The sequence below is a fragment of the Myripristis murdjan genome, chromosome 20 (genome assembly GCF_902150065.1).
Source record: "Myripristis murdjan chromosome 20, fMyrMur1.1, whole genome shotgun sequence".
NCBI lineage: Eukaryota > Metazoa > Chordata > Actinopteri > Holocentriformes > Holocentridae > Myripristis > Myripristis murdjan.
The window spans coordinates 5,202,711-5,214,452 of NC_043999.1; the positions used below are offsets into that span (position 1 = coordinate 5,202,711).

Sequence of the window (11,742 nt, forward strand, 5' to 3'; positions counted from 1 at the left end):
ACACACACACATACACACACACACACACACACACACACAAATGTACATTGCACATGCCATACCTTAGCCTTAATGAGTCCAGATTTATCTAGTGGTTTATATATATAAAAAAAAAAAAAAAGGACAGCAGTGATATGGCAGCCACTGCCAAAAAATTATTTCGATGCTTCATCTAAAACAACAACACACAGGCACACAGGATTAACATACTGTCTATGATTTATCACACTGAGTAGGCTATAACATTTTGTCAGTTATTAATTTATCCATAAATACAGAATTCAGTATTCACATTTTTTTTTTTTTTTTTTTTTTTTTTGATGGCAAATGATATGAACTGCATGGATTTTTGGGTTAGGTAAAACAATAATAATAATAATAATAATAATAATAATAATAAAAGGTTAGATCATTGCTTGCTTTTTCATAATAGATAAAGAAAAATAATAAACAAATAAAAATGAATAAATAATAAATAAAATAAGATAAGTAATAATTACAAAGACTTTCATTCAGCCTACTACAAGGCTTGCCTTGGTATTTTATTTCATCCTTCTCAACAACGTTGCAACCACATGGTGGCCTGGAGGCCTTTTATTTTGAAAGTTATGACCAGAAGCCCTATTTTACATTCTGCTGGCTTGACACTGACGTTGCCATGGTACCCACTTTGGCACCTCTTGGAGACTACAGGGCGAGATTTTACATTTTATCATCTTGGTTTATGAACACAGGAAGATGAAGATTACTCCTCTCATCCATTTATCAAATTATTTATCAAACGTCAGGTGAGGAGGCCGGGGAAAACAGCACGCAGGTCTTATAGGTGAATTTGTATTTGAAATAATGCCAGCAACGAAAGTTGTCAAGACCAAACCAGTGGAGACGACCACAAAACTGGCGTTAGTGGAGAAAAGTAAAGCGGTGAAGATGAAGACGACCAACAAAGCGGAGGCCGAGCTCAGAGTGCCCGCCGTGCGTCCGAGCCGCGCATCGAGCTGCCCAAGATGTCCGCAGGGCAACAGGTGCGAGGGCACCAAGGCGCAGGTGACTTCTAAAAGCAAGTGTGAAAGGAGATCCAGATCCACCTGCACGGCTCCCAGGCCGGCAGGAGACTGTCCCGAAGCAGCGCTGAGGAGGTGCAGCCCCGTGAAACAGCCCGGCGGCCCCTCCAGGACCGGGGATCCGGCCGCTCCGGGTCACCGGGAGCAGCGGACACCCAGAGCCGGGCTGCAGTGTCCGCATCAGAGGTGAGGGCAGATACTGGCCGGGTCCCATATGGCAGTCCTGTCTGATAACACCCAGTGGGTCTAGAGTTTGAGAAACGGTTGTCCTTTTAGAAAATATTATAACAAAACACAATCAGAAATACTTGATTGATCTCCGAGGGGAAACTGGGTCAGGTCAGGCGCAGCAGTATTAAAATATGTGCGTTAGAAATCTGTTATTTAAAAAAAAAAAAAAAAAAAAAAAAGCATGTGAAAAGAATTCATTTAAAGGCAGTAATGCATCCAGAGTCCCCCTCCAAAAAGCTCTTAGCTCTAAAAAAAAAAAAAAGCTCTCAAAATCATCTGTATTCCTTAGGTTAATGTCTTCACAACACTATTACTACAGTTTTGACTTGATATCAAATATTCAATTGCTTTTCAGTAGTCTTGTATTGGTTTTTGCTTTTTTAAAGAGTGAAACTCAGGTGGAAGTAACTCACTAGCTTTTTCAGTGAGTAATTTGACTTTTTGATTTTTACTTAAATGCATTTTTGTTTGAGTTTTGTACTTCACTACATTTTAAATGAAGACTATTTAGACTCAACTAGCAAAAATGTGTGATAAGTGTGGGGGAAAAAGGGGAAAATATCAGCGAGTTGACTGATAAGCATAACTGAGAACCATGCAGAGTCAACCGTTGAATGATGTATTTTTTCCACGTGTCAGTTGAGCGTAATGCCCCTTTAAAAGCATGTAGTGTGCAGTGTGTTCTCTCCTCCTTTTCTAACTGCATGGAAAAGACACAGTTACTGTTTGGAAAAAGGAGCTCAGTCACTTTTACTGCCAGGACATTTGAGATGAGACACTTTGGACTTTTACTGCAGGAGATTTTTACTGCACTACTTCTACTTCTACTGCAGTCAAATACCAGCAGAGGAACAGTACTTCATCTGGAGTAGCAGTTTGTACTACTCTTTCCACCTCTAGTGAAATAACTGTGAGCACTGGGCTAACAGGAATGTTAACCTGTCAAGCTAAATGTAATGTCAAAATGGTTAAATAATTTAATTAATCTGGGTGAGTTATAGTGTCCCATGAAGCTCTAAATGCTGTTTGAGAAGCTTTTCCGCCCCAAAAAGGTTAAAACTCTTGGGAAACTCTGGAAGCACGTGTTTCTGTAACATACACAAGGGAAAATCTAAAGACATTGAAGCACAAATATATTAAGAATAGGCAGCTTGATTACAAATAACCTCATGCAGTGCAAGCCGAATGTCAGTGTCTTGCCAGGTGGAGCTCCTTTGCACAAGATTGAATGAAAGTGTTGGTTTGTGGCCTAATGTGTGTCTATTTGGAGCTGCTTGATGTGGAGAAAGTTTGGGAACCTCCTGCTGTGAAGGGCAGGCAGTCCTGCAGAATCCAGCTTTACACTGCTGTGTGTCTGCGGCCATCTGCTGCAGAGGCTTAATCCCACACGTTTTACCACCTGCAGGCACGGCACGCAGCGAGGTGAGCTGCCACCGAGCAGCGTAAACACCCAGCGACGGTGGACAAAGCCAGAACATATTTTAAACAAATTGCACCTCCTGAAAAGTCATAAGTAGGACTACAAGGACCCTGGGGATTTGGAGATACATATTATCCAGGCTGCAGCTTTGCACAGAGGGAGGGAGCGCTTAAAATTGATGCAACATTTATTCATATTTGTGCATGATATGTTAACTCACAAATAGTTAATAAAGGGTTGCTGTCAAAGATAAAGTGACTCCCTGCTCCTCTCTGTGGTTGCGTCAGACAGGGAGAGGCTGTTGATAAACTCTTGCAATAGAACAGTTATGTTGCTGGGTGGGTGAACTTGAATTTCACAATAAGACACAAATCTGGCATCATGCCCATTCAAACTGCAATGTCATAGTCTCTCTGACATCCCTCAGACATACAATAAGTAGATTTTTTTTGTTGCTTTTCATTTGTAGTATTCAGTCATGCTGATCCAAAACGTGTGACAGATGTTGTGTGTGTCGTCTGGCCCTCTCCCTCTTCCTCGTGTTTTCAGTTCCCCTCCCTAAATAAGCTGGCACCACCACTGATAGCTGTATCTGAAACTGCAAAGCAGGCCGTTACTCTCTCGGCTATCGATCTCTGTAGAGACACCACAAACATTCGGGTGCACTGCGCCAGCGTTACTGAATCAGGAGTTTGTCTCTGCACACCCGTCAGTTAAAACTTGCATAATTTCTGTTTATCTTACAGTACGAGGCAAATCATTCAATCAAATGGAGTCTAACGGTTAGTGTTTCTTATCACCTGACTTGATAATGGCCAATGTAATCTGCAGATTGCTCATTTAGGTATGCAAACACGTCCTGGAGGCAGAGCCGCTCTGGAAAGCAGAAAAACAAATTTCTCCTAAGGGAGACAATTAAGTAACTAAACTAAACTAAACTAAATTGAGCCCTCAGGGCCCACTCACATTGGCAAGTTTGAGTCCGTATCGTGCTAAAGCCAAAATCCCCCCCTCTCCAGTCCCCGGCTGGCCTGCACTCACATTGCCTTTTTCCCAAACGCGCCCAAGCACGATTGCCTCCGGTGTGCGCGTCATCACGTTGAAATACGACAACAACAGGCATGGCCCGACATCATTATAAATCAATGTAGTTCAAATACATCATGTCTTCCTTTTAACTAAAAAACGTTTTTGGTCCTTTTAATCAGACATGGGGTGTTTATTTACCTTGACAGTTTCGGAGGTAACTTCCTCCTTCTTCAGAAAGGTCCAACTGACAGCCGGAGCGGCACCTGTCAGATCCGGCAGACCGGGTGACCGGGTGGCCGCACACCGCGCGGTGCCGCGGCCAGTGCCGGCCGGTGCCGACGCGGTGCCGCGGCCAGCACCAGGTCTGCCGGATCTCCGCACACAGACTGCTGTACTTTCATTATAAACCGACTTTTGTTTATACGCGGTTGCAGCAGCACAACGGACAATGACACAGACAACATGGTTGATTATTGATTGCGCAACGCGGCCATTCGCCGGTAATCGTGCTGCGCACATTAAACAGTTTTGCAGAGGCAGGAGGAAAGTTGCATGATTTACGTCCGCGCACTGCGTGCGTGACCGTGCATGTGCTCATGTACGCGCCCGTACCGCGCTGAAGCACACCCCTTCCAACCGTGCCAGAGCGGGGGAAGTGTACTGTATTCAAGCACGATACGGAGCGATCACACTGGTCAAAGAATCCGGATTTTAAGGGCAATCGTGCTTGGGCGCGGATCAAACTTGCCAGTGTGAGTGGCCTCTAAAACCTCAGTGGGCGGAGCCAAACAGCAGCAGGTCTTCTACCTGAAAAGAAACGAAGCACTGAAGTTCGGTGAAAAATGAGAACACTAGTGCTCTTCTACTGACTTGAACATGACATTTGGCCGCAACGTTCCTGTTGTTATCCGTAATGAAAAAATCATGCAGGTGTTTTGATATAAATACTGAGGGTGTACTGAATGATCATCTGTTGTCCTGGAGAGATCACATCGAATTTGTCTGCAAAAAGACCAAACAAAGAAGTTATTTTCTCTGTCGTCTCAGGTCTTTTGGTGCTTGTAATCAAATTCTGCCCCTTTTTTTTATTCCTGTGATTATCAATGGTGTACAGTATTGTAATGCCACATGGCAACAGAGTTTGACCACAACTTAAAGATCTAAATTGCGTCACCAAATGAAAATCTTAACGGTGAAGATGTACAGCGGCCATCAAACTGGAGATACACGACTCCACGTTTCAGTCGGGTTGTTTTGTGTGTCAGTCAGTCCTGAAGTCAAATGAGGAACGTAACCCCAGATTGAACGTCCACTGAAGCGCCTTGACATCTGCACTGAGTTTTGTCCTCGGAGATTGTAATTTTATGTAAATGTGCACATTTCTGTTTCTTGTCCTAATTTCTTTTTTTGTTATGATCTGTTACAAATGAAGCTGCTGCTGATGCATAAAAAAATTCAGCCCTGGCCGATAAAAAAGTATAAATTATCATCATCATCACAGTAGTTTATTGAGGTTAGGTAAAAATCATAAACATCAGTATCTGTGGATTCAAATGTTGAAACATTACACACCATAACTATTTAAAACCTACAACACACAATGCACAATACAAAATGCACAATGGTGTGGGTTGCAAAATGTAAAGCAAACTAGATCATAGAGACCGGTTCACTTTATTGAAGAAGATTAAACAACACTGGACTCTGAACTGAACACTTTCACATCCCAGCCACCAACACACACATTGTGTGTTTTGTCAGGTTCTGTGTTGAGAGACGTTTGTTGCTCCAGCCTTGTGATGATGTTGTCTGCTGTTGCTCTGGCTCACCGATGTCTTTTGTTTGTTTTGTGTGTATTTTTCGGACCTGTGCCACTGCTGATGGTGCAAAGCAAATTTCCTGACACTCAAGTAAAGATTCATTCATTCATTTCTGCCTAGCTGTTAGATTAGCTGACCGTCCTGCTGCATTACCAGCCCAAAGCTATCCAGGTAAGCTGGTCAGCTGGTCTACTGGCTTTCTAAGATTATGACTGGAGGCAGAGGGCACTGTGGTTTAGTTTTGTCAGTATATTAGATCAGAGCTCCTATACACTGGAGTTGGCCAGTTTGCTTAATATTTGTGCTTTGAAGAACGGGTCTTTGGCTCCGCCCACTGAGGTTTAAATCCACCAGTAAGATCGTTTCTGCCTCTGAGAAATGTTTTTATGTCCCGTTCATGTGCAATAGGGTTTACTTTATTTTCCGTTTTCCTAGCACTGAACTGCACATGAACGCAACACCAAGTTGACCAATCGAGTAAATCAGATTGTAGGTGTAACACGAACTGGCACCCAGCTTTCTGTGAATTACAATTTTCCACCGAAACTTTGTAAAGTTTTTGTAAACCATCAAAAACCCACGCTTGTCGGCTGAAGCTAGCCTTGTCAGTCCATGAGGCGTCCACTTCCAAACTCCAAAAAAATCCAAACTGGACTTTTTTTCATGTCTGACTTTGTAAACCTGGAAATGGGAGCTTCCAGACAATCCCAGTGAATCCAGTGAGGATGTGAATGCGGGAATAAAGCTATTTTCGCAAATTCCTTATGGGAAAATCTATTAGAAAGCCCCTCCTTTGGACAACTTTGTTTCTGCAGCACTTGGACTTAGACACTTTTATTGCCTCTATGCTCTCAAGTACTGAAAAATGCTCTGGTACTGAAATTTTCAGTAGCTAATCAGCAAATCTCATCAGCATCAGCGAGACAATACGCATGCAGCATGTTTGTACCAAGATCTAATGACACTGGTGATTAATGTCACACATCATAGAGGAATACAGGAAAAACACTACGATACACACAGTTAGAAAATTGATTTTATAATGAGATTTCATAAAATTTGCAATAAAAAAAAGTGTCAAAGGTACTGGTTTTGGTAAAAATGGAGAGTTTCTGAAGGACAGCCAGAGTGTCCTGTTGGAGAGACCAGGACCGTCAGGCTGCTGTCTTACTGGAAGCTCCTCTGACAAGAGAATTAAATAAGTGCCTGTAACGTCACTGTGACATAACAGCGACAATAAGTCAGACTTTCCTTTCTGTTCCAGGCACGAAGCTTTTACAGTCATCCCCCCGAACCCCAAGAAGAGAAAGGAGATCCAGAAAAGTGAGTTCTGTGGTTTGTGAGCTGCTCTGAACCCACAGGGGCCGGGTCATCTCCATCTCCGGTGTGTCGCACAACAGACCCTGGATCAGCTTCATGTTTGTCTAACGAGTAAAGGAAAACGGTGTAAAATGACTGCTTTTTACTGTCCTGCATCAGCACTGACTGTTTGTGTTTTCAAGGGTTCCTCTTTCATGCTTTTCTTTATTTGTTGAGGTGGACTGTGATAGATTTTTTAATGTGCAGTGCAAAAAATCTAATTGTCATAGCTGCACTTTTTCCCATCGTTTTCACCATTTTTGCACCTTTGTGATGTGAGGGAAACATCTGCCGTTAGTTACTGGCAAAATATAGTGTGTAACAACTTTAATGCATCTTTTCCACTTACATTATTTATCAGTTTTAAGAACAGAATAATTGCCAAAGTGCCAAAAAAAGTAATAAAGAAAAAATAGACAGATATTTGATTGAATGATTGTGTGTGTGTGTGTGTGTGTGTGTGTGTGTGTGTGTGTGACTGAAGTCTTTGTGAGCCTGTTCAGACTCTTCAGATTGTCAGTGATATTTGTTGAGGAGGGTTAGGGTTGCGATACAGTTTGATGTACATAATATGTTATCTACATAACATATTGATTTGATTTGATTTGATTTGATTTGATTTGATTTGATTTGATTTGATTTGATTGGTTGAGCAGAGGCGGAGGCGGAGCTCGCTGCACTGGAGGAGCTGAAGCTGAGCAGAGCCATGGCTTATGTTTCCATCAACCCCAGCAGTGTTGGTTAGACACACACACAGACACACACACACACACACACACACACACACTTACACACACATATATGAACAGACAAAGAATCAGTTTATCATCTTCAATATGTTTTAATATATTCTCTCTGTGACTGTGTGTGTGTGTGTGTGTGTGTGCGTGTGTGTGCATGCGTGTATACTTGTATATGTGTGTGTGTGTGTGCTAAAAGGTGGCTGTATGAGTCTGGAGGAAGTGCGGTTGAAGCAGCAGCAGGAAATGCTGCAGGCCCGGAGGAAACAGGTGTGGCATCTTCTACCCGCTCCTCGCTCACTTCACAGTCACACTTTACATCCAGACTTTGAGGCGACGTCCTCACAGCAGCTCCTCAACAGCAACACACTCAGGGATCAGCCGGGACATCTGACGCGTTGCTTTACGGCACCACACAGGAGGGGGGCGCTGTTCGGAGCCAAAGCTTTCAGAGTCTCTCGACATATTTTGACACGTACTCTCGTTATTATGACATACCGACTTATTTCATCGCAACAAAAATCTTTTCTCATTAGTGCGACACACGACACAGCAGCTGATGTTGTTATGAGATGAGCTGGATCTCGTAACAAGATATGTTGGTCTGTTCAGTGATGTTAAACACTGAGCCGTTCAGCTTTATGATTTTATTATCTCATATTATCTCATGGCAGCCGATCACAGTAATAACACTGTAATATTGACCTGTGGGTTTTGCTGTATAACATATTCATTTTGTTTTGTTTTTTTCTAAGGGTGTGAAGAGACTCCTCATGTCTTTAGGCACCTCTACATTATATATTAAAAAAAACAAAAAAAACATTGTATGCATACTTACCACAATACTATCCACTGACCAAATCTAACAATTGTAACGTGACACTGTCCTGTTAGAAAGAGAAAAGCAGCAATGAACAAGACTTTCTCAGTATAAAAAGATGCGTTTTCCCCCCAAAATGGTGCAGAGATCCTCAACAGGATTTATGCGAAATAGAGTTTTAATTTGAGGACCGTGAGCACATGACCACAACTCCACCGTGTAAAAACATAAATTATAAGTCGATAAAAATGATCTCCACCGTGGTCTCGTTTGTTTACAGTTAAAAGAGCAGTGTGAAATGAGGACCTTTTAGACTCTACCAAGAGAAAAAAACAAAACATGGGATCAGCACAAGAAACTAGAGGTTGAATCTATACGGTTCTCATCATTACACCGGTGAAGACACCCTCTTTGACTCAGCTGACCAGAAATCAAAATAAAATAAAATGTAATAAAATAAAAAAATAAAAAAAATAAATAAACAAGACAAAAAGCAAGCATGAATCTTGCTGGTTGAGTCTACATGGTTCTCGACGTCTGAATTACATTTTTAGCATTTTTCTCAGTTGAGTCTAAACAGTCCTCATGTCAGTCAATCATCAGTTTTGTGTCATGCACCTTTAATTTAACTGTAATATATGATGGGCTTTTTTATTTTATTTTTTTGTTCTTACAAACAAACAAACAAATGATGATATGTTAATGCTTTCTTAGGTTAAGATTTGTTTCTTTTTACAAAAAAAATATTTGAGGCAATTTTTCCACAAAAAAACCCAGACAAACTATGATACGTTGATACTTTTATGAGATGTATTTTTTTTTTTTTTTTTTTTTTTTTTTACAAAAACAAAAACATGGTATATTGATGCTTGGAAACGCTGCATGTTGCACCTTTAAGTTGCTCTGGTTAAATGATTGTGATGCCCACACACACATTGACTTAAGCACACAGATAACTCAGTGTGTGTGTGTGTGTGGTTTCAGGTGAAAAAGCAGGTGAGGCAGCCCGTCCCGCTGAGATGAGCCTGTCCTCTCCTCTCCTGACCAGCAGAGGCACGTCTGTGCATCAACAGACGAATCACTGGGAACACTGGGAACACTGTGGAGCCTGCACACCGCTGTCTGACCGAGGGAGAGGATGTCAGAGGAATTACAAAAAAAAAAAAAAAAAAAAAGCAAAGAAAGAGAAATCCATTTTGCCAGTGGTTTGTTCCCTTGGAAAGCTGCTTTCTGGTTTATTCTTATTTTAATGTGCCGACTGACCATCCAGTCAGAAGAACAGGAATTCTCCTCCGGGACACAACAACTTTACTTTTTGATTTGATTTGAAAACTTTATTGTCCCCAAAGGGCAATTTGGTGTCATATTCATGTATTTTTTTTTTTTAATATTAGGCATGTCTCTGTCAGCTGGTGCTTGAATCTAGGTTTGCCACCATAAAGTGTATAATCTCTTAAAAAAAACATGTAGAAACTAAATTACTCACTAAATTCATTGCAGAGAAATGTGAGCAAGATGCAGACAGTCACTACAAATGACCTTGTATTCTCCTTTAATTGTTCTTAACTGCATATACAGGCAATAAAAGACAATTAATTATCTGTACTGTTGTGATAGCACTGCACTGCACTGCTCTCTCTCTCTCTCTCTCTCCCCCTCTCTGTGTGTTATTGTCTGTATCTCTGTTATTCCTCCATCCTCCAGTAGAGGGCACAATATGCCTGCTGTAAGAAGGTGTGTGACGATATATGGTGGCTGCCTGACCTGTGGTTAGACACCAGCTGGCTCTCTATTATATTATATGGTGTTATAAGAGTGTTAATATACTGGGATCACGTTGCTCATAAAATATTAAGGTCGTTATAAAGCCGCTGCTCGGCATCATGAGCACAATTCATCTCCCCGCGTGTCCCTGTCGCACTATTATAGCAATACAAGTGATTATTATTATTATTTTATTTTTTAAAGGGGGGTTGTAACGTTACACAGGCTGCGATGGCAAAACACACACAAATACACACACGCGCACACACACACACACACACACACACACACACACACACACACACACACACACACACACAAGAAGAGTGAATGCTAAAATGTCAGAATCGAGCCTCTGTGTCGGACACGCAAAATTAAAATTTCATGTTAGGTGGCCGAAACGGTGGAGTGCGCCTGTGCAGGGGAAGGTATTGCAATATTTTGTAGTCAAAGCAGCCATGATTGTTTTTTTAAGTCGCCATGATTGTAGTCATACCAGCGATGCCATTCTGAGGCGTCCATGCTGCGTTCAGGTGACCAGAGTGAGCTCGTTCTTCTTCTTCTTCTTTTTTTTTTTTTTTTTTTTTTTGTCTTAGCCGGGAATATTGACAGTGGTAGCTGCTGTAAAAGAGGTGCTTTGTTCTAGAAGTGCAGGAAATTATTTGATAATGAATGCAAAAATGAAAATGGTGGGGAATAATTTACAGAACCCAGGGAGGGGGGGGGGGGGTGATATTCTGAGAGAAACTCAAAAATATCCGAGATTACAGGCGTAAATTCACAAGAAAAAAATCGGATATTTTCTGAGATTAACGTGGCAAATTAAAGAGGAAAAAAAATCACAACTTTGTGAGAAAAAACTAATGTATTTTCTGAGATTAAATGTGTGAGAAAAAAATCACAAATTCATAAGAAAGAATTCAGAAAAAAGTTTTTTTTTTTTTTTTTTTTTTTTTGGTCCTCGAACCAAGAACCAAGAACCGTATTCTGCAAAGTGAAGCGATGTGATTCCTTGACCAAATAAATAAATGAAATAAAACTAAAGATACAAAATACAAAAAGAAAAACTATTTTCCTGTGTTTTTTCCCCATAAATTTGTGACTATATAATAACAGAAATTCCAGCAAAGTGAAGCGATGTGATTCCTTGACCAAAACCAAAAAATAAAAAAATACAAATACAAATACAAATACAAAAAAAACTATTTACTGTGTTTTTCCTCATACATTTCTGACTATATAATAACAGAAATGTCTAGGTTTTTTTTCCACAAATTTCTGTTTGTCCGCGTAAATTTACCACTCCGATTATATTCGTAAATTTACGAATTTAATGTTGGAAGCTCTGAGTTTTTTTTTTTTTTTTTTTTTTTTTTTCCAATATTACCACCTCACCCCTGGCTCCGTATTTATTTTCTTTTCCTTCTACTGGCTGTAACTGACCGTCGCAGCCACTGTGCTGGACAGTTTGTGTTCACACTCTCCGTGGTTCCGT

The 11,742-nt window shown here is 41.0% G+C and overlaps 1 protein-coding gene across 1 annotated transcript; it reads left to right on the top strand.

The window, feature by feature from the left end:
- Positions 1 to 641: 641 nt before the first annotated feature.
- LOC115378554 (uncharacterized) lies at positions 642 to 10,084 on the top strand. The gene is made up of 5 exons (XM_030078829.1): positions 642 to 1,250; positions 6,829 to 6,887; positions 7,580 to 7,663; positions 7,863 to 7,933; positions 9,468 to 10,084. The coding sequence occupies exons 1-5, from the start codon at positions 847 to 849 to the stop codon at positions 9,504 to 9,506; spliced, it is 657 nt and encodes a 218-aa protein (XP_029934689.1). The 5' UTR covers positions 642 to 846; the 3' UTR covers positions 9,507 to 10,084.
- Positions 10,085 to 11,742: the final 1,658 nt, after the last annotated feature.

Excerpts from the sequence above, each read along its gene's own strand:
- LOC115378554 (XM_030078829.1), top strand. The coding sequence starts at position 847 with ATGCCAGCAACGAAAGTTGTCAAGACCAAACCAGTGGAGACGACCACA. Across the intron at positions 1,251-6,828 it reads CTGCAGTGTCCGCATCAGAG|GCACGAAGCTTTTACAGTCA; the intron begins GTGAGGGCAGAT and ends TTTCTGTTCCAG. Across the intron at positions 7,934-9,467 it reads TGCAGGCCCGGAGGAAACAG|GTGAAAAAGCAGGTGAGGCA; the intron begins GTGTGGCATCTT and ends GTGTGGTTTCAG.